Source organism: Pelobates fuscus, chromosome 5, assembly GCF_036172605.1.
Source record: "Pelobates fuscus isolate aPelFus1 chromosome 5, aPelFus1.pri, whole genome shotgun sequence".
Lineage (NCBI taxonomy): Eukaryota > Metazoa > Chordata > Amphibia > Anura > Pelobatidae > Pelobates > Pelobates fuscus.
In genome coordinates this window covers 229708858-229732027 of record NC_086321.1, presented here as the reverse complement: position 1 = coordinate 229732027, position 23170 = coordinate 229708858, and the positions used below count along the sequence as shown (strand labels likewise).

General features: G+C 39.9%; 1 protein-coding gene across 3 annotated transcripts in view; it reads left to right on the top strand.

Annotated features, from left to right (window-relative positions):
• The first annotated feature begins 1310 nt into the window (after positions 1-1310).
• PLGRKT (plasminogen receptor with a C-terminal lysine) overlaps positions 1311-23170 on the top strand; it is a 77346-nt gene continuing 55486 nt past the window's right edge. Inside the window, exons 1-2 of one of the 3 annotated variants that reach the window (XM_063455106.1) lie at positions 1311-1369; positions 14229-14311. In XM_063455106.1, coding sequence (XP_063311176.1) covers positions 1357-1369; positions 14229-14311 — 96 coding nt within the window. In that variant the 5' untranslated portion in view covers positions 1311-1356. Of the gene's footprint in view, positions 1370-2071; positions 2260-14224; positions 14312-23170 lie in introns of those variants that run through there. The other 2 variants (XM_063455108.1, XM_063455107.1) reach the window with 2 other exon arrangements.

Sequence of the window (23170 nt, the reverse complement as noted above, 5' to 3'; positions counted from 1 at the left end):
TAAAAAAATATATTTTTTTCTCACATTTTTCTAAATTGTATTCATAATAAATTATGTTCCATATATGACTAGTTAATGATAAATTAAAGCCCTGTTTCTCCTGAACAAAATGATATATAATACGTGTGGGTGCACTTAATGTGACAGCGGTGAATTACGGTTGAACAGACATATAGCGCAAATTCCAGTTTTTGTTTACGTTTTGTTTTTATCAGAACGTGTACTATTGACTCCGTCCTGAAGGGGTTAATGTTACCTTTTTCCCTGCTTCTGTTTGTATGCTTAGTGGATACAGCTGTGCATAACAGTTACATTCATTTTTTTCCCTTTTGTGTGCCTCTGCCACGCGTTCTTGGAGGGGCCTGCTTGCCAGCCTCCTGCCAAAAGACTATGGGCCAGGTCAGCGACTATAAAGACCCATATTTTATTCCCCCTGGTTCGGCACTTCCCCTGGTTCGGCACTTTCCATTTGTGCGCATAGAATTGAACGCTAGCTCTCTGGCGGCCGTTCAATGGAAATTCCTGAACCAATCTGGGAAATTTTTTGATATGTTGGTCACCCAGAATGGGGCTATCAGGGGATGTAAGTTTTGTGGGGGTTTTGTGTGTTTAAAGGTATTTTTTTTATAAAAATGTATGTTTTCTGTGCCTGGAGATAATGGAGTTTAATACAGTGCTTGACTATCTCTCAGGCACAGAGGAGGGATTATCTTGTTTTATGTGGGAGTGTCCTGCACCTGAGAGTCAATGTAATCGTGTGTATGTTTTTACTGTAGTCTACTCTCAGGTCCAGGGGGAGTGCCCCTTGCATGGGGACCTGCATATAAGGCCAGTTGTGGCTGCCAAATAATGAGTTCCAGTTTACCCTCAACACAGAGCCTCGTCTCGTGCTTGGACGGGAAAGCTATACCAGCTATAATCCCTGCTCTTGGGATTGTTCTTTGGATTGCTATAATCACTAGCTCTTATAAGAGCTACACTGCTATACTCTCTTGAAGGAGAGGTCTTCTCACTGAGAGCTGGATCCAGGAGTTTGGTCCAGGGTGCGTTGCTTATGGTACTCGGCGACAGCTAGGAAGCAGCGATTGGCGGAGGCACCCAGTCGGGGTGCCAGGCAGTCCGTCACGACATCTATTGTTCCATTCCTTTATACTTCAGGAAAAGCGTGAAACACTCATTAGAGATATAACATTACTAGCAGCTACAGTGCATGCACGAGAGAGAGAGAGAGAGAGAGAGAGAGAGAGAGAGAGAGAGAGAGAGAGAGAGAGAGAGAGAGAGAGAGAGAGAAACTGCCTGTACGGTTCTCATGTTCTCCCAGCAGTCAAAACTTGGCATACATGTTGAGCCACTGGCATGATTCTGGTAAGTGGGAAGGACTATTATTATTCAGATTCATTTTGAAATCTATCAGGGTTATTTACTAAAGAGAACTCAAAAAGAATTTTAAATTTAAGGTAAAAATTACCGAAATGCAAACATTCTCGAATTCAGCTATGCTTTCAGTTTTGCTGGTTTAGTCTTTAACCCCTTAATTGGAAATTCACTTTGAATTCTCACTTTAGTGAAAACCCTAGCAAATATTTGTTGTCAATTTTGACAGTGTTTTTCTTTGTATGAATCCCAGTATTACAAGTAAAGACCAATATGTAAATCGTCCATGTGACAATGTACCACACTGAAAAGGAAGTAAAATGAAATACATCCAATTTCTTGTAAGTTGTCCCTGGGATGAAGAGTGGTAAATAATCTGAGTCAATACCAGCATTATTTTACGAACATTCCAACATGTCCACACGCTATTTCCCATACTCACAATGATTGATTACACACGCACAGACTCTCCTTATGAGGTTGTCTCTTGTTTTGTTTCATTTTCTGTATGAGAACCTTTTGCTTTTCCATGAAACAGGCACCAATTCCCTTACAATGGGTGGATACAGGATTCACTGTGTGGCCAGGAGATGGTGCTGGTAATAGTATTACTCACTCAGTAATGTACACGTTATTCCTATAACACATTTACACGCCCTTCCTTACAGCGACGCCTACTGGTAACCTCTTGTATGCCGGTCGCTTAGCTCGGTGTCTCTTTCCGGCATTTATAGGTTTTACTCTAGTTTTTCAGCAGAGGAGGGGTTAACAGTTCTTGTGTCATTGACTACCCCAATTCTGACCTTTGTCCCCCACCCCCTCCAGCCAGCCCAGCACTTGTGACACCTGTGACAGGAAAAGCACAGCCTGAGATCGAGCTAGACGGTAAATTTCGAACTCGCTAACATGCATTTCTTAATTCACCTGGTTCCATTAATACACAGTATTGTGCAATACACACACAGTACAGAACAACATGCTGCTGTGTGAAGTGGAGTGGGAGACCTGTGCTTAGTTGCTGATAAAGTGTATTCTAATTTAATGTTATGGCCTGAACATAAATCAATTGGTAAAATAAACTCACGTGTAGTTGCTGGAGGTTCAGATAATGGCATATTCCTGTTATCAGCTGGTACACCATGCTGTTAGGTTTTATTCTTTGTAATTGGAGTATTATTATGGGGTGAATAATGCCTGGAAACTTGGGGGTGCAGTTTTTATGTAGATTGCATGGAAGGGATTATTTAAGCACAATAACTATTAAAGTGCCTTGCAGTGGTTATGATGCCCAGCGTCTTCTGGCGCTGCCCCACAGTAAGATGTCAAGCCATCTATGAACGGTTCCATGTTGCACTGATGCTAAAGTCTGAGTTAAAACTCCTACAGTTGCATGTTTTGGTTGGGTAAGTGTCTAACCACTTGTAAACAGTTTGTCAGTTTACCATGGGGTAGACATAGGGACTCTGGGTACTATAAGCATGGTTGTGGTTATGGTGCTTACAATTTCCCTTTCTTTTTGTAATTTTTATTAGGTAAAATGACAATGGTGTATAGTTACATAGTGTCCATCGACTGCTTTCTAGTTTTGTAAGAAGCGTGGAAATTTCTTCAGAATGGGAGTCAGATCTCTATTTCCCCGGATATATCCATGGCAGCACTACGTATGGGTAAAGCTCTTCCCCTTCTCAATTGGACAGGAACCACCTCCTAATTAATAAAAAGAGACTTCCTCCCCTGTCCCTTCAGTCTTTTTTTCTGTCCACTTCGCATGGACCTAGTCTGGTCTAAGTGTACCCATATCCCATTGGGAGTTCAGCCTCTCTCCCCATGGAAGCCTCAGGACACTGCGCCTCACCAAGGGCGACCCCCTCCTATAGGATTCTCCCCTCAGCGACCGGGGAGCTATGCTGCAGTGACCCTATAGGTAGCAGCTGGATCTGCCAGACCCATTGTGGTGATGATTCCCAAAAAAGGGTACACCTACCTGCTGCATAATTTTTGGGCTTCTTGGCTTTTCCATTTCCTGGATGGATCCTGACTCACCAGTCTCCTGGTGAAGCAAGTGGCAGTTCCTGGCAAATGCCTGCCTGACCGGGGTTTTTTCTTTGTTTATTTATCTCCCTTTAGATTCATTTCGGATAGGTGACCTGCTGTTTTCACGTTTCAGTTTTGAAACGCAAATTGGAACGGACGCCAATGGTGCGCGTTCCCTTTCCGGCACTTCCGGTTTCGGCCTTTCCAGGTTTTCGGCCTATCGTGGAACGCACTCCGAAGCGAGGCATTCATGGGCAGCTGCAGCCAACATTTCTCTGGACAACATTTGTTCAGCAGCAACATGTTCCTCCTTTAACACATTTATTCATCACTATCAGCTGGACATAGTTCGATCCTCTACCACTGAATTTGGTATAAGTGTCCTCTCCGCTGCCTCATAGTTAATTTGTAAATAAAGAGTTTTGATTTGCATTGACGTTTTTTGGCTGTTTTTTATTTACCCCTCCCTTGTACCTTTCGGCTTGGGTATAACTCATACATCCCCTCTCATAATATTGTAAAGCGCTACGGAATCTGTTGGCGCTATATAAATGGCAATAATAAATAAATAAAATAAATAAATACATAGTGCTGACATGGATATATCCAGGGAAAACAGAAAATTTCCACCAAACTCACTGATATTTTCTTTTCCCGGATATATGCCATGGCAGCACTACGGTCCCACCTTTTCTAATTTTTGTTGTTGTTCGTGGCTTTGTATGTACTAAGACTGAAGGGACAGGGGAGGAAGTCTCTTTAATTTAATTAGGAGGTGGTTCCTGTCCAATTGAGAAGGGGAAGAGCTATACCCATACGTAATGCTGCCATGGCATATATCCGGGAAAAGAAAATATCGGTGAGTTTGGTGGAAAATTTCTGTTTTGGAGCAATCCAAATATCGACATAACAATTAAAAAAAACAAAACATTTTTTTCATTGGTGTACGCTAACCTTGGAGTGCAGTGCAAGTGAGTTACACTTACCGATGCTGTACCCTGGTGCACCGACATCTTCTAAGCCTCTGTAGATATTTTAAAGTGATGAAAAAAATAATACCTTATTATTTACTAGTAACAGCTGGGGGAACTGACAACCTTGACGGCATTAGCACTACTTTTTGCCAAGCGGAGGACTGTGCGACACTGAAAAGATATAAGACAAAGTAGGGACTACTTAGTGTTATGGTAAAATCACAAGTTGACAAAAGGCAGAGCTTTGGACATCAAGTCAAACATGGAAGTCAGCTGCGGCTGTGGACTCCCCGGAGGACCCAGGTGAGTTGTCAAACTGCCTAAAATGGTTTGAAGTATTATGGGAGGGAGCTAGAGTTATAGCTGTAGAGGTTATGGTGCTTTGTATTTTCCTTTAGCCCCTTAGTGACCAGACCATTTTAAAATGTTCTTACCGTTAAGGACCAGGGCTCTTTTTACATTTCTGTGGTGTTTGTGTTTAGCTGTAATTTTACTCTTACTCATTTACTGTACCCACACATATTATATACAGTTTTTCTCGCCATTAAATGGTCTTTTTAAAAATACCATTATTTTCATCATATCATATTTTTTTTTTTATATTTATTAGCTTTTTAAATATACAAAAACAAACCGGTACCTAACAGTCTCAGTACTATTATAGTTCAAGTCAAACATTGATATATCTGCTTTAAGATTGACATTTTCAAAGTGAGCAACAGACATTGAAAACACGAAAGATGGATAATTCCAAAGTATAGGTCTTCCCAATACACGCCATAGATATATACCATGGTTTTTAATTTGGCGTTTTTAAAGCGAGATCTTATTGTGGAGAAAGGTAAGTACAAGTAGCACTTTGCTATTTCACAACCATTTTTTCCCTCAAAAGTTACATTGTAACCCTGAAATTTGTCAGGAATCCCTGAATAACCCTTCACATGTATATATTTTTTTTAAAAGAAGTAACCCTAAGGTATTCTGACTCTTTTCATGAAACCATTTTACCACCAATCTATGCCAAATTTAAAAAAATGTTTTTAAAAAATTCGATTTTATTTTTTGACACACATAGCAATTTAAGAATACATGTACGGAGAACTTTAAGGGTTACTGCCAAAGAACACCCCAATATGTGTTCAGAAACATCTCCTTAGTACAGTGATTCCCTCCCATTTATAGGTGTGTTGGGTTCTCTGGGGGTTAAGGACACATGACATGTGTGACATGTCATGATTCCCTTTTATTCCAGAAGTTTGGTCCTTAAGGGGTGAAAATAACTTATTTGAAGAGTGCGCACTCCAGTTTTCAACTTGGAATTTTCACAGCTGCTCATCATGCACCCATGTCCTATTTGGGACATTTTTGAAGCCGGTCAATGTAATTTACCCCCATCAAACCATATATTTTTAAAAACTAGACACCCTAGGGTATTTCAAATGGTGGTATTTTAACACTATCCATGCACCAATTCTACCACCAGTCTTTGTCAACGTTTTGGGTAGTCGTTTTTTTTTTTGTTATTTTTCTCTCACATTGTACTTTTGTAGCGGTACTTACCCTTTCCAGGGGCCGGCCGGGGTCCTCTGTTCCAGCCGCGCGCGGTCCTGCTGCTGCACGAGCCGCGCGCGGCTCATCCGAAGGCAGGAACAGGAAGGCGGGCAGTGATCGCGAGAAGCGGTCACGTGTCCCACCTGACTATAAGAGCGCGCCGCGGGTCTCGGGTGCGCTCTTAAAGGGACAGTGGGAGCCTAAATTGGAAAAGGCCTCCCATTGGTCCCTATCATGCCACACTCCCCATACACTTACCTTTTGGGGGCGTGGAGATGACAGGCACCAATCAAAATAGTTGTTTAGCTATTTAAGGCAATAAAGATACCCCAACCACTAAAGAACAAAGACAGCAAACCTACCAAAAAGTGTGCCCTCTTACAACACCAAAAACAATAATGTAACAAATAAAGAACCCATCCCTACTTCTTTATTTGTTACGTTTAGCTATTTAAACTCACCTTTTTCCCTTGGTTCCTTGCCCTATCGTGGTTTCTGTTTCAGTTCCCTTTAGCACTTGTTGTGTTCAGTTGTGTTACTTCGTACATGACCTTGGCTTTGTTTTCTGACTACGTTATCTTTTTATCCTTATCTGTTTTGTTTGCCGGCTTGCCGTTTACTGTGTACCAGACCCCGGCTAGTCCTAGTTTTCGTTGTCTCTTTGTGCCCTTTGACCTCGGATCGTTCCTGACTCTGTACTTCTCCTATATACGTCGAGTTCGGCCACTCTAAGGTCCGGTAGACGTATCTTCCCTCTGTGTTGTCTTCTGTTTAGCTGAATCCTGCGTGTTGGGGTATATCTTCGTTACAACTTTAGGCATGGATTCTCAGTTCCTGTTATGTGTTACTGACAAAGAACACCCCAATATGTGTTCAGCAAAATCTCCCGAGTACAACAGTGCCCCCAATGTACAGGTTTTATGGGTTTTTGCAAACTTAAAGGGGTCCAATGTAGGGCTTTCCTCTTTTCCATGCACATTGATAAATGCCAGATTGGTTTGCTGGGTCTATGTTGCCTTTGAGACCGTATAGCAGCCCAGGAATGAAAATTAACCCCATCATGGCATACCATTTGTAAAAGTAGACAACCCACGATATTCAAAATGGGGTATGTCCAGTATTTTGTAGTAGCCAAAATTAGCATTCGTTTGTTTTTTGCATTTTTTTATTTTTATTTTTTACACAAAAACTGCACTTTTACTGGTGATTTCATTGTCATTAGTTTTACTGATTTAGAACACTCATATTTGTGTTCAGCGAAGTCTCCCAAGTATAACAATACGCCCCATGTACAGGTTTTATGTTTTTTTTTGGAAAGGTACAGGGTCTATAGAGGGCCTGCCCAATTCAGTTTGCAGGGTCTTTGTTGCCTTTTGAGACCAAATGGTAACCCAGGAATGTGAAATAACCACATCATGGCATACCATTTTCAAATGTAGATAACCCAAGGTATTCCAAGTGGGGGTATTTCCGGTCTTTTGTAGCAGCCACTTTTTTTTTTTTTCATAAATATTTTTTTATTTTTCCCCAATTTATAATATATATTCAGTGCTGCACAATATGCTGGAAGAAAGGTGAGTAAACAAACCTTTTACTCTTTTGACAGGATGGCCGGGAGCCTAAATATCGCTATTAGAACTATAATGTCAAGAATACATGTTTGTATTCTTGACATTATAGTTTTCCTTTAAAAAATGTTTTGGTAATGTCTTCTCTAAATTCATCCCCCCTGGCAAGAAGGGGTTGTCGGGTATGAATAATGTTGGTGGACAGGGGACTCATGACTTGGAAATGCAACTCTAGTACCACCAACCTTAAGGCTGATTTCTTAATTGTATATGCTCTTCCATTACTGTTTGTTATCGCGCCACACTGTACTGTGCTGGCAGTGCAGCTGTCTGTTACCATTTGGATAATAACACACACACAAAAAAAGTTTGAGGTAAAGCAAGTGGACGATGTTTTACTTTGCTACCACTTCAGTTAGCTAAGACACTATGATTGCAATTAGGCTGGATGTGTAACTGATGGCACAAGTTAACGTTATCTTATATAGTCTGTACAAGAAACAGCATTGCCAACTTAATCCAATGTATTGGTATAAGTATCACTGTGATTCACTACTTCATTGTCTTTTATTTCTGTACCACTAGATCTCCGAACTAATTAATAAAGAATTGAAGAGAAAAAAAAAAGGCTGATTTCTTGACGCAACATGGTGGCAGACTCCTACCATCATGTTGGTGCATCAACCAAACCAAGAGTGAGAAGGAAAATCCTATCACATGACACCAACATAGTTTAGACAGGGAATTCTAGAAAGACATAGAGGGGAGACTTATCACTGTGATGCACACAGTTTTATAATTTTTTGGGTGATTTCCTTTTTTTTTAACCCAATTTATTTACCCAATTTAAGTGGCACTGTCACTGTCTGGGACTTTGCAGAATTTGCAAAGCCCACTGACTGTAGCATAGTCCCTTTGGGACCAGGGGAGGGGCAGGTTCTTACCTGAACCTGACCCTAAAGGACGACACCTTCTTCCCCCAACGTGTCCTCTTCAGCTCCTGGTGCTTCCGCAGGAACTAACGTCCGACATACAGCATTGAGGACTGTGGGATCCTCTGTAGATAAAGCCAATTTCCTGCAGCCATCACTAGTTACGGTTTGGGGGATTGACACTTCTAGACCGCAGTAGCTCCACCCAGTGTCTAGAAGTGTCAATTTACTTTCTTAGTATAGCGCTTGATTGGGTTGGAATTTAAGTGAAATTGCAACACAGTCGTACAGTTATTTCTGATTTCTTAAAGCTTCTATTTTTATGAAATATTAATTTTTCAGGGGGGATTACAGTGTCACTTTAAAAATGTCATAGTTTGCCTGGTTCTTCCTTTGTGCCCTAACAGTCATTTCTGAAAACACACCAAGTGGCCTATGAAGTAACAGATTTATCAATGTTTCTGTCACTGTTTCCACCATTAAAGATTTTTATTTTACTTTTTTTTTTTCACCACTCTAAATTTAGATTTTTTTTTTCTTCTTTAAATACATAAATTAAGGGGATCCCTTAGGAGTTGTCACAAGAACGTGTGAATGGGGGCACTTGTATGTGTGCTGCCCATCAGCATGAAGAAGTGGTGTCCAGGAGAACATGGTGTACATGACAACTATTGTCACATTGTAAGGGACTTCCTGCCCAATCCATTTCTAAAATTGCTTAAACCATATTTTCATCTCCTGCTTTCTCAACTTTCAGCATACATGTAAGGCATGAACATGTCGTAAACCCTTAATTACTGTGCAAGGGTTCTCTTCTTTTTTTTTTTTTTTAATTCTTTATTTTTGTGTGCTTGAGTGCACAATGCCACTGTAGCATATGCAAGATTGGTGATATGACAACGTTACACAATTATGACATTTAGGTTTTAGCACATTTTTAGGTAAAGAGTAAATCATGCAGTACATTCACGTCGAACGATTTTGCACCGAGATTAAAGAAAAACGCTTAAACAAGACGTGGTGAATGACAGGTAAATTATAACAAGGTGAATAATTATACTTTGCTTCAATAGTATAGATAGGTGAGTACAGCTGTGCCCTGTGTTACATCTAGACTTAGGAATAAGAAAAGCAGCTTTTCGTCAGCAGATTCTGGCTTAGCCTGTGTGGCACGAAGGGGTAGACAGAGGAGTGACAAAGGACATGAAAAACATGGCTTGCACATTTATGTTTATATAATGGATATTAAGACTATGTGCGCTTTATAGCTTTGCTATATACCTTAGCTAGGTGTTGTGCTGGTAGGTACTCTGTCTGCCAATGAACAAGTGCTGCTGGAACACATTGCTTGCTATATTAATTCCATCGTGGTCCCTAACCCTAAGTCACTCGTCTATGCCTAGGTACGTGCTAATCTGGGTAGGAGTATTATATCAAGGCTAGGCATACAGTTCTATGCATTTATAGATTTGAGTCACACATTAATTTTTGTAATACGGCCACTGTATAAATCCAATCATGACATGCAATCATGACATGCATACACTGTGCTAAAGAACTCTGGGTTCCCCCAGATTTGAGTCCCTTTTCGAGCCAGCCGGCCGATAGAGAGGTGCACCTTTAGGAGTATGTGAATAGATGGTGCCGGTTTAAACCGGGAAGACAAGGGGTTGTGTTGTGTGCAAGTCAAGAGTTATCGGTAAATAATACTCATCAGTGTCTCTTTTACTTAGCTGCTGGGTACTGTAGCGCCCTGTGGTGAACAAATGTCCCGGCAGTGGTGTGATCTTCAGGGTGGTCTTTCATCCGATCCCACAGGTGGGCCAGCGGAGACAGGCTGCTTTCTTGTCTGGTAGATTTGTGGCACTCAGGCGCAGGAGAGGCTGTGTGCTGATCTCGGACCTCTGTGTGCGGCCCTATTGGGTGTGCCAGGTAGGACCTTGCTTGCTCTCGGTTTGAGCTGTTGTGTGTATGGTGCAACCCTCCTCTGTGTTTTTTTGTGCTTGCCGATTAGGGCCCTCTTCGCTCTCCTCTCGGGTGAGTAGTATCTGCTCTTTGTATTAGCGTGGGACACCTTCCCGCACCTCGTCTTGCTGCTTTTACGTTCGCCCGTCGGTAGTTTTTGCATGGATGCCGTTTGCTATGCTCTATGTGATAGCTGTGCCCAGAATTTGTTAAAGATCTCGATCCTCGATCTTGTCTGTCGCTTCAGTGTTAGGGCCTGCTGCCTCTGATTGCAGTGTTTGCTTGCCGCGTGTTGTGGAGTTAGGCGCATCCGCCATCTTGGGTGTCGCTGCTTCTTTTCTGCCTGAGAGTGTCCCCGCTACCATTGCTTTGTCCAGGGCTGCGGTTTTCCAGCTCGGCAGGGACCGGGATATCCCCCACCGGTCCACAGAGGGGGGGGGGGGAGGCAATGCAAGAGTGCCCCTTCTTCAGCCAGAGAAATGGGAGAACGGCTGCCTCTCCTCGGCTCCCACCTGTGTAGGCCGCAGGCCACGATGTGGTCGATTCAGCCACTGAGGGTCTCACATCTGGTATCCCCCAATGTAGCATCGCCTCCTGATCAGGATTATCGCTGTCCTCAGCTGGTACTCTCGGGTGGTCGGGTGTAAGAACCCAAATCTTAGCCTCAGGCTTAGGAGCTCCTAGCAGGCACGTCTGCTTTTCTCGGCAGGCAAGCTCCTCCCCGCCCTCCCCCGGGTTCTCTTCAAGCTGTTACGCTACAAGAGGTGATTTGGATTGGAACTCAACTGCAGCTTGTAATCTCCCTAATTACAATAGTGAAGAAATGGAGAATCCTTAAGTATCAATACTGTAGCTTTAATAAAAGAGAGAATCACTGGTAACTTGATTCAACTGAAGTTTTAATAAGTGTTAAACTTAAATGAATTGCATTTAGGCAATAATCCACTAAAGAAGAAGTGCAAGTAATCTACAACACAAAGTTCATTATTAAGTATTTCTTCAGAGATGCATTAAGTAACATTAGTTCATGAGAATAATCTTCAATAGGAACAATAATCAAGTAGCTAAGGATATTTGCAAAGCAAGAACAGTTCATAGTGAATAAACATGATGGGAGTTGTCCTTCATGAGATTAGTAACTTAAAGCACTGAATATAATTGCAAAGCAAGAACAGTTGATAGTGAATAAGCATGATGGGAGTTGTCCTTCATGAGATTAGAAACTTGTAGCAATGAAGATTTGAGTAAGCAAACATTAGTTCATTAATAAATGATATTGCAGACAAATAGCTGAAAGATATACTTAAGGTTAATATGGGTAGTCCTCCAATAGTTCAGAGATAGGGTCCACTTGTAAAGTAGCAAAGTATCCGTTCCCCAGTAATCCTTTATGGCATGCAGCAATCCTTGCATTTGCTCAAAGGCTGGAACAGCTTGGCTGAGCTTGTGGAGAGGTAAGTCTGGTGGAAGTAGCTCCCAGTAGCTGAGTCTGTGGAGCCCGCGGTCTCGTGGAGGCAGCTCACACGTTAGCTCACACAATCAATCACCAAGCACCCTTTCTCTGGCCCAGTCTCCCTAAATACCGTCAGAGCTGTGTCAGAGAGGGCGGGGTCTGGCTCCTCACCGCTGAGTGCCGAACCCGGAAGTGTTACTCCATGACACTAGCTTTCTATAAGCTATACTTCCCAACAGTCCCTGTGAGAACAGTGTAAATACCTTGTTAAATAAATATATAAATACTCATCAGCCATAATACTAAAACCACTGACAGGTGAAGTGATTATATAATTACCAAGGCACCTGTCAAGGGTGGGATATAAGGGGTAGGAAGCAAGTGAACCATCAGTTTTTGACACATTTCATCTGTTGGAAGCAGGAAAGATCTGAGTGACTTTGATAAGTGCCAAGTAGTGATGACTAAATGACAGTCAGAGCATCTCTAAATCAGCAAGTCTTATGGGGTGTTCCTGGTATGCAGGGATTAGGCCCTACCAAAAGTTGTGCAAGGAAGGACAACTGGTGAACGAACGTCAGGATCATGGGCACCCAAGGCTCATTGATGCATGTGGGGTGCAAAGACTATCCTGTCTGGTCTGATGGCACAGAAGAACTACTGTAGCTCACATTGCTGAAAAACGTAATGCTGGACATGATGGAAATGTGTCAGAATACACAGAGCATCGCATTTTGGTGCATAGCCGCAGACAGGTCAGAGTGCCAATTATACCTGTCCACCGAAAATACCTGAGTATCAGAACTGGGCCATGGCGCAATGGAAGACGGTTGCCAGATCTGATGGATCACGTTTTCTTTTAGATCATGTTGATGGCTGGGTGAGTGTGCATTGTTTACCTGGGGAAGAGATGAAAACAGGATGTGCTATGGGAAGAAGGCAGGTCGATGGAGACAGTGTTCTGCTCTGGGCAAAGTTCTGCTGGGAAACCTTGGGCCCTGGTATTCATATGGAGGCTGCTTTGATACGTACCACCTACCTAGATATTTTTGTAGACCACGTATGCTCCTTCATGGCAATGATGTTCCCTGGTGGCAGTGGCCTCTTTCAGCACCCTGTCAAACTGCAAAAAAGTTCTATAATGGTTTGAAAAACCTGACAAAGAGTTCAAGTTGTTGCCTTGGCCCCCAAATTCCCTAGCTCTTAATCTCATTGAGCGTCTTTTGAGATGTGCTGGAACAACAAATCTGATTTATAGAGGCCCCACCTAACAATGTACAGAACTCTTAAAAGATCTGCTGCTTATGTCTTGGTGTTTGATTCCACAGGATACTTTCAGAGGTCTTGTGGCGTCCATGCATTGAAAATTCAGCTGTTTTGGCGCAACAAGGGGGACCTACACGATATTAGGCAGGGTGTTTCAGTATATTGTATGTGTATATGAATATTCTTTTTATGAAATGCTTATACATACATTTTTGTTGACAGAGCTGCTTTAAAATAGAAATGAGAGCTTCACATTAAAAAAGGGGAACTTAAGTTATAGTTGTTTTATGTAATTGTGTTGTTTCCAAACTCGTGACCGCTCCATTTAATGATAGAATAGTGCATGTACATATTCGTCTTACACAGGCGAGCTAATCGTTAAAGAGCAGTACCTGATCTATAGGAATATCTGCAAAACCGGGACCTGTAAAGGTAAAGAAATCTCATTAAAAGGATGATAAATCCACCTTGTGTCCCTTTAAATGGGGATTTTTAGTCCATAGAAAGCAAGACACTTTCAAGAATCTTAAACTTTAAAATAATAAAATTAGTTATTTTATAAAGTTGGACCTCCTGCTACATTTCAAAATTGTGATTGAATTTAGTTTAATAGAACAGGCCAAGAGCCATAAGCACTGTATCCCTCTCTTGAGTTTTGATGCCAAGAGTGATCTGACACCATCTCACTGTGATATATTTCATCAGCTTGTTTGTATCTACTTGTACAGTTTATTGGTCAACATAATTCATAGAATGATTGAATGACTGCAAATAGCTTACAATATACCTTAATAAGTGACTTAATTATTTTATGTTTGTAATTTGTAAACTGACATCTCCATCTATGCTCAGGTCCACTGCTGCCCTCTGCTGTGCATTGCTGGATATGCAGGGTGTTGATTTGAAAGAATTCTGTAGGGTTTTATCAATGTAAGACTTTGTGTCCTAGGCGCAGCTATAATTCCAAGGTGCTGTGTATACTTGGCTTATGTTTCTCACGGTGTCATACATTCTAGGTTAACTCATTGTGCGTAGGGACACATGAGACTTTTCTGTACAACAACAAATAGTGTGTGTTTTAACTGTGGCTGCTTGTATTTTGTTTAGATAGATATGGGGTCCTTTTTTTCAAGAGCTGTGGATGAAAACATGAGAAAACAACAAGAATTCATGGCTATGAATTCTCAACTTCAGGTAGAGTGCCAAATTGCTTAATTATGATTGTTGTTCCCAGTTCAAATAAGAGAATTTTCTTTTCAAATTACATCAGTGTTTTGCATAGCCATTTCAAAAGAATGTTTGTGTGTCCAATAGCAAGTCTGTATGCAGATAAAATAGTTGCCTTATCAAGTGCAATCTATATCCATCAGATCTCAAGATTTTAAGTTCTCTGCTACTAGCCAGACCTAAACAATACTCGTTATTGCAAATCTCTTAGTTATGTGATTGCTGTAAATTGACATGGCAGAAACATGCATCTGACCATTCCTTGTATGTGCTTGCACTCTACGTCTTGTAAAATGCTTGGTGAATCCACTATATTTATAGTCTTTACAACTGACATAAAAGCCAAGGAAGTCAATAACCATAAAATGAATATCAATGTTTAGCGATGCATTTTGAAGGAATTTGCATACTGTTGCTCAGTTTATAAATATAATTGTAATCCTGTACTACACGATTTAAACTTTATCACGGTGAAGTTGGGGGCCATTGATTTGTTAACGTTGCTCTGATTAATTGACTGGCTGCAGATATCATCTGTGAGGCTACTTACTACAACCACTGCTGTCAAACAATAGGTAAAGAAATACACAATTCAGCGGGACAAGTTGGACATACAGGAATAACATTTGCTGAGGGCAAAAGAGCTGACAGTCTGTTGAGAGAGTGGTGTATAATTATACAAAGAGTTAACTGCATTTTACGAAAAAAAATAAATTTCAAGTAGTATTTTTATTTATTATTTCAGGAGTATAAAAGAAAGTTTATTGGAGAGGTTTGATTCAAGCTTTGATTCATTTTAATTTTTTTAAAGAAGCATTTTTTTTTCCAGGAATAATTTTGGTTTTACAAATATGTAAGTAGATCTACATCTTTGAAAAAAGGAAACATAAGAATAGTGTTAACAATATGTAGTGCAACAAATAGTGTTAACAAGAACATTTCAGGGGGAATTGTAACTGGTTTAATATTTGCAAAGTGGATACAGTTTAAGTAGAGAAGTGTTTACAGTAAATCGTCCTGGTTAACAGCAGGTTACATTGTTATATGCAAGGCTGTATTTAAAGGATCACTATAGAGTCAGGAACACAAACATGTATTCCTGACCCTATAGTGTTAACACCACCATCTAGCCCCCCCGGTCCCCTCATGCCTCCATAAATATAGTAAAAATCTTACTGTATTCAAGCCTGAAGCTGTAAATCTGCATGCTGTTGGACTCAGAAAAACAAGCAGTCTGCTGGCATGTGGTAGCCTGATCCAATAACAGTGATTCCCCATGGGATTGGCTGAGACTGACAAAGAGGCAGATCAGGGGCAGAGCCAGCATGATTCAAACACAGCCCTGGCCAATCAGCATTTGCTCATAGAGATGAATTGAATCAATGAGGTTCAGTGTCTGCATGCAGAGGGAGGAGACACTGAATCACAGGATGCTGTGCACAGTGCTGCCCTGTGCTCTGCTGACAGCAGATCTGAGTGAATGGAGGCATATTATGCCTCCATCAACTCCGAAGTCCCTCTGGTTCACTCTGAGTGACTGCAACTGGAGGTGTTCCTAGCTTTCAATGTAAACACTGTATTTTCTCATGTTATACAGTGTTTACATGAGAAAGGGTGCAGGGAGCTATAGTTCTCACCTGAACAACCTCATTAAGCTGAAGTTATTCAGGTGACTATAGTGTCCCTTTAATGATCAAGATTGCTGGTACGTATTGAGACCGTGCAATAAGGTAAAATTTAACTTTTAAAAAGTGGAGCGAAGGAAGAGAAGATGAATGTAATCGGTATCAGTTACCCTACTTAAGGCTCTTCTCCAATTCTATGGTTAGCAAGTAGCGACTGTTCACGAATTGTATAATTTCACCAGTAGCAATACTGCGTTTCCAGCTGCTGTTGCTGCTACTAAAAGCCAGTCGCCAAGTAGCAACTAAAAACTCCAATTACTCTTTATGGAAGCTGCTAACCACTACTTAGCAACTGGTTTCCAGCTCTGCCTCTAACCCACAGATCTTAGTACAAGCCTCTTGCCTGGTACAAACCGCTGCTGAAAGCCCATCTCTTCGTTGCAAAACATGTTCCGCAGCTTTTTGATTATTTAGTCTGTAATCTCGTACTTAATATTTTGTACATGTACTATGCATACTTTTTCTGCCAATATATTTGCCAGCACCTGAATAAAAATCAATTTTCATTCAGAAATGCCAGTTATGTGTGTGATTGCATTTGGATCCTATTTGTACTTGTGTTAAGGTAATAGTGCAGTTTTAAAATAACAATAGTTTTTTTAATTGAAGCAAAAGTTAGTTTTAAATTACTTAATTGAAAAGGTTTTTTATTTTATTATTTTATTTATTAAATAATTGCATGTACTCTTGAGGTGCATTCCCCTGACTTTTTCACAGTTTATAGGTTATGTCTGGCGCTAGCAGCTTCAGGCCACATCTTAAGTGAAAATAGAACTATAAGCATTTACAGCGTTATCTTCTAAAGTGACAATTGCCGGAAATTCAGAGTGAATTTCAAAATCTAGGTCAAGATAGCAGAATTCGAGAAATTTACAAATACAGTTCTGTTTTCATTTCAGCATTTTTGTCCTTGAATTTAAATTCACGTTAAATTCTCACTTTAGTGAATATCCTCACGTGTCTTCTGTTATTAAAGGTGCAGTAAAGATTGTTCTGTGGTATTTGTACCAAATCACTGATTTGTACTTATTTGAATTTCTCAAAGCATTTTGTGATTGGCTTAGAGGATCAGGTCACCCCTCTAAGCCAATCAGAGGCACCCTTACCCGCTGCAGATTGTGGCGTCCGTTTTTGAAAATTTTCGGAAAGTGGATATTAGAGTGGGCAGGGATAAACGGCGTTGGCAGGGCGACTTTGATGTTAAACTGTTCGTGAATTGTTTAAACTCTAAAGGTAAGTCAGCGCCAGGGACCTCATTTTTATGAAGTTGTTATGGCGCCCCCAAGGTTCTCTTTAAACGCGCTTGTAGCAACTGTGAAGTTTTATTGTGTATTTTGAAGGAGCAATGTACAAACATGTATTTCTAACGCTATGGATTTTCTGTAACTATGTTGATGTCCCCGTCCCCCCCTTCTCCATCCCCAAGTTTAAAAAGTAAGTTATCTACTTTTCTTCCCTCGCCACTTTACCTCCCTGGGTGAGATCATCAAGATTATGGAAGAATAGGGATGCTAGTGTGCATTCATGGTAAATCACCATGCTGCGAAAGTCAAATGCTGCTCTACAAGTATCATTTGATTGGTCCTTGCTTCTCACAGGGAAGCTACTCTAGTACCTGTCAGGATACAGCCACTGGAGGTGTGTTTAACTCTGAAATGGAAACAAGGGGAGAGGGAGGTAGCAATTGAACAAAATAACAGATGGAACTGGGAGGCGGGAGGGCTTTCATCCATGTGGGTGAGGGAGAGTGAAGGAAGGAATAGAGTCTACAAGGGAAAAGCTAGGCACAGAATTTATGCACAGAATTGACAGTAGGCAGTTCCAGATTTGCCTACGTCACGTCACGTGTGCTGCACATCCAGACTCCAAACACCATGACCACTTCAAAGAGCAGCAGTGGTCATGGTGGTTGGAGTGAGCCTTAAAGAGCAAGGGTTCCCATAAAACAAATTAATTATGTTTTGACACACCAGGTTGGGTTTACAGCACCATTTTGGGCAAGTAAAAAATGAGGATCTGTCAAATCTGAGTTTTTGCACAACCCCTAGTAAGTTAAAGGTTATCTTTGTGTTAGGCTGTCTTTATTTATTTATCTATTAAAATGCAAATCAATTCAGATCACAATGGGCAATGTGGGCTTGTATGACACTATGTGGGGAAAAGGACACAGGCTAAAGCACATATATGGCATTTATTTTAGTGCTCAAGTGTGGTTTCAAAGGTTCAGTAGACTATGATGTCATCTTTGATGCTAAAATGCTGCAAAGTTTTTGTTTTTTTCCCTTAAAGGGACACGCCACTGCCTGAATAAAAAAGTATAATTCACTGTTTAGTAGATATACCTATATGAAAGCATGCCTTACTTGATCATTCTTCTATAGGGCACATATATAAAAACAGCTTGCAAAATCTGCAGATATCTTGACTGTACTCTGAAGGCCTTGAAAGCCCTTCCCTTCTAACCCCGCCCAGACTTTCAGTAGCTGTCCAATCACTGACCTGCCAATGCAGCTCAATGAGAAGTCTTGGCAATTGTCCGACTCTTGAGTTTAGCTCCACTGAGGACCGGACCTGTTGTCAAATTGACAGCCAGGGGCTGGATCAAAGTTAAATTTATAAATGTGCCAATTTCTATTAAAATGTACACTTTGTATAAAATGAAAATAGAGGACACACTCTTCACACGTAAAGCACTTCATCACGTTAAAGTGCTCAAGAGGTCTGAAGTGTCCCTTTAACTTTTTCTGCACTACTTAACCCACTAAGTACCTCAGTAGTATAATGGGGTGAGGGCAGGAGGATTTCAAAGGCATTTCCTGGACCTGACTATTTCCTTAAATTGCTTTTAGCTTACTGCAGGTAAGGTATTCTTTAGATAGCAAAACTGATTTTTTTCATATATATATTTTACATCATTTCCTTAAAAATTCTAATTACCTTTTGAATAGAACTAGCTATTTAGTACATATCTGAGCTCTTAAGCATGTACCCCAGCTGTTTATTTTGGTACATGTCAGTAACCATTTTTTTTCTCAATTATTCTAGCTTGTTAAACCTGAAATGCTACTTAAATATGTGCTTAAGGGACACATCCACACTGCTAATCAAGAACTTTTCCCACAGTGTGAAAATGTATAAATAGTTTTATACTACGCAGAAAATAATGTATAGGAAGTTAGAGTATGTCTTGACTTCTGTGTTTCCTTGTGTACATGCAAATTTGTCATTTAAAAGGTTCAACTGTATTACTGGGTCTGTCGGCTTTACTTCCTCCTGTCTGGGTTTTACAACTTGTGTTGCCCATGTAATGTTCTGTAACGTCTTCTCTGACATGGAGAGGTCGGACAAAATAACCTGAACTTCACTTAAAAATATGTTTAGCACTGCACAGGTAAAAACACATTAATAAATGTTGTTTAAAAGCAGTTCTTCTTTTTTTTTTTTTTTTTAAATGTTGTACAGTTATGTGAATTTTCAAAGGAACATAATACAGTGTTCCGGAGACATCCATTGTCCTCACCTATATTGCTAGTGCATTTGTCTCAACTTGACAAAATTAGTTTGTGTGTATCAAGGTAGGTTAACAGTTGCATATATAATGACAAGCAAATGCTGCTCATGTAGAAGCTGTATCCTCAAATAAGAACATTTTTGGTAGATTGTATGTAGCTCACTGACAGAGAGGAATGGACACTGCATCCTGCTACAATTGCAGAATTTAACTCAAAATTGAATTGGCACCTCTGTGATCCAGTCTCTACATAACTACATGAACCTCAGACAGCTGGTTATAATTTAACTGCTGGCATCCAGCTTAAAAACCAAGGATGCATACGCGTGGATACCATAGGTTTTACAAATCTATCGCTGACTAATGAAAAAGTTATAATTCTAAAATAAATTAATCTTTAAGTGTACAATTATAAAATTCATATTTAATTAACATCCTGAATGTTTCCATAATCCACTGTGAAAATGCCTCCATATATGATACTTAACAAACGCAATGGTGGTTTTGTGTAAGACAGACGCGTTCCACGGCTTCCTTAATTACCAACTCTAAACATCTTGGCACAATAATGGGAAGTTGTAAAGCAAGAAAAAGCAGTAGATTGCGATGATTTCTTCTTGAGGAAATGGTGCAGTGTGCCACCACACCTAGATCAGGACTTGTATGACAGTATTCCAAGAAACATCAACGCTGTTCTAAATTCAAAGTGTGACTGTATTTCTATATACATTTAAAATAGTTAAATCTTTCGCTATTAAATTGTGTGATATATGACTTCCCTTTTAACAGTATTTATTTTTTGCAGCAGCTGCTACACAGTTGCAGCATCATAAAATCACTCTATTTAATGGCAGCAAAATCTTAACATTTTAGTGAATCCCTTACTCCTCATTAGGTCCTTGATATTAATCTGTTGTCGAGTGTTTCCATTATATTGTTTATCCTCTACACTTGTATAGATGGATAAATATAGAGAGAGAGAAAACCAAAAAAATACTTATAACGAGTCTTTTCTCTAACTTTTTTTTTATGTATATGCACATTAATTGTGGTTGACATATGAGAAGATCTATAACCGATATGTTCTGTATTTTTCCTTATTTAGTATAGTGCTGGCAAAGCTTTAATATTTTCAGTGCTTTCTTTTGCCTAAAAAATGGTACCACCACTGCTATGTTTTGCAGATTATATATGCTTGTTTGTGCATAAACCATAATAAACTGGAAGGTCTGTAATTCTTATATGTACAAATTGATATAAAAGCCTACTTGTTTTACAACACACGAGAAAGGTTTGGCAGGAATATTATTGTAAATTGAGTGTCTGGCTCTGTGAAAATGAGCTACTGTGTGCAGGTCCACATTTTAATACTTCTAGGTAGCACTACTCTTATATTGCCTTAGTTTACAGTCTTTTAAAGATATTTTATTGCTTATTCAAAAACCTAAAATCAAACATCTTAGGGGATTTTGTTTTTCATATTTAAAGTGGCACAATCACTAGGTATTTATTTATTTATTTGTGCAGAGGGGGGTAATTTATTTATTTTTCTTTTATAGACCCCTATATGTCCACTTTCATGGTGGCGACTGGGGTATAAGTAAGAGAGGTATCCGATGCTCTCTTCATTAACAAAACCATGTTATTGTACAGCATGTATTCAGTTTCACATGGCTTCATCTGCTAGAAGACCATGATACTCCTATATTCTTCCACGTACACAAGAGCACAAACCTATCTGTGTAAGGTCCTGCATGGCTGTGGTATCCTCCATAGATTTTTCACACATCCACTGTAGGTATCCATATTAGAAGATGTCCTATAGACTGTAAGCTCGTTTGAGCAGGTTCCTCTTCAACGTAGGAGAAGATAGCAGAACAGTGGAGGCCCTAAGGCGAGAGTAACATTGAAAAGGAGAGGATGCCCTACCTTTAATACTTCTAAGGATGAAAGAATAGCGGGTAAAAAATTAGTATAGAGGGAGAATTACACTTATAAAGTAGGCAAGGTATATGTAGAAACGAGGTCCAACTAGACAGACACACAATGTATCTAAAAAATCCAAACAATATCTGAACCTTTTAGCTTCACACACACCTAGCATTTATTCTAGCGGCAGGTATAGCTAAAGGTAAAAATCACAGGGAGGAAGATGGAGGACTGAGCCCCAGTAACCATAAACCAAAAAGGCTACTGAAAAGAATCTATCCCTGTTTTACCTCGGCACCGTGGCCTAACCACTAATGCCTACCTGAACCAGTCTCCCTGCCTAAAACGAAATAAAAATAAGCTAGTGCTTCCTAAATTAAAGTGCTACCAAGTGAAGTGAAAACAAAAAAAGAGAGAGCTCTCTTTTTTTCCTTATTATTTTTCCTCTTCAACTTATCTTTCCTGTAAGTTTCTTGTAATTGTCCTATTTATAGTTAAATCCCCTCTCTTAAAATATTGTAAAGCGCTACGGAATCTGTTAACGCTATATAAATAACAACAATAATAATAATAATGTTTGTAACCATCAGCCTTTGCCATTAAGCGGAATGGCAGGAGGTGGTGGCCTATTGACACATTTTGACAAAACTCAACTTGTACAAGGCAAGAAGTCACTACCGTGTCACATGTATATCTGCTGATCGCAATGGAATTCCAATTCTATTTTAATGAAAAAGTGCAAATGCCACTTAGATGGGACACTGTAAAACTGTGCTTATTGCTTAGCTAGCTGTGTTCTTTTTTCCCTGCCCTTTATTATCAACAATCTATTAAAACACTGCTGGGTCATTTACACAGAGCCTGAGATTGCGTCATTTTTTTAACTTATTTTTTATACATGGGAATGGAAGACCTCCATTTTTTATTCATTTAACTCCTTACGGACGGCGGGCGCTCTATGCCGTCCTTGCTACTTACCGGGTCCCCTCCAATCAGACGCCGGCGGTCGCGATCCTGGGGTCTGCCTGGGAGCTCAGGCAGGCCCCTTCTCGCCGATCCTGTCCCCCATCCCCCCGGCCATGTGATCGCGGATTCCTCTCGATCACATGGCCGGAATAGCCGGCTTATGCAGTGCCTGCAACGGGCCTGCCTGAACTATCAGGCAGTCCCCCTAATGCCTGTAAAAAAAAAGTTTTTGAGACTCTCCTCAATTTTTAAATTAAATAAAAAGTACTTAGAATATATATATATATATATATATATATATATATATATATATATTACACTTAGAATGATGTTAATTATGTGTGTATATATATATTAAAAATCAAATTAAAAAAAAAAAATAGTAAAAATAAATTTTAAAATTATATACCGGTTTTAACATATATATTAAATTCAAAATACATTTAGAATGATGTTATACATATATGTATCTATTTGTAGAAGTTAACCCCTTAAGGACGAAACTTCTGGAATAAAAGGGAATCATGACATGTCACACACGTCATGTGTCCTTAAGGGGTTAAATATATAATTTATTATTTTTATTTGTATATATTCAAATTATACAAATATATTTATATAATATTTTTACATAATGAAGTCATTTTATTAATTACAATCTGAGGGACCTGCCCGAAACCTAGGCAGAAAGTCCAGATAATTTGTCCCGCAAGCCCTGTATTTAACACTGTAACT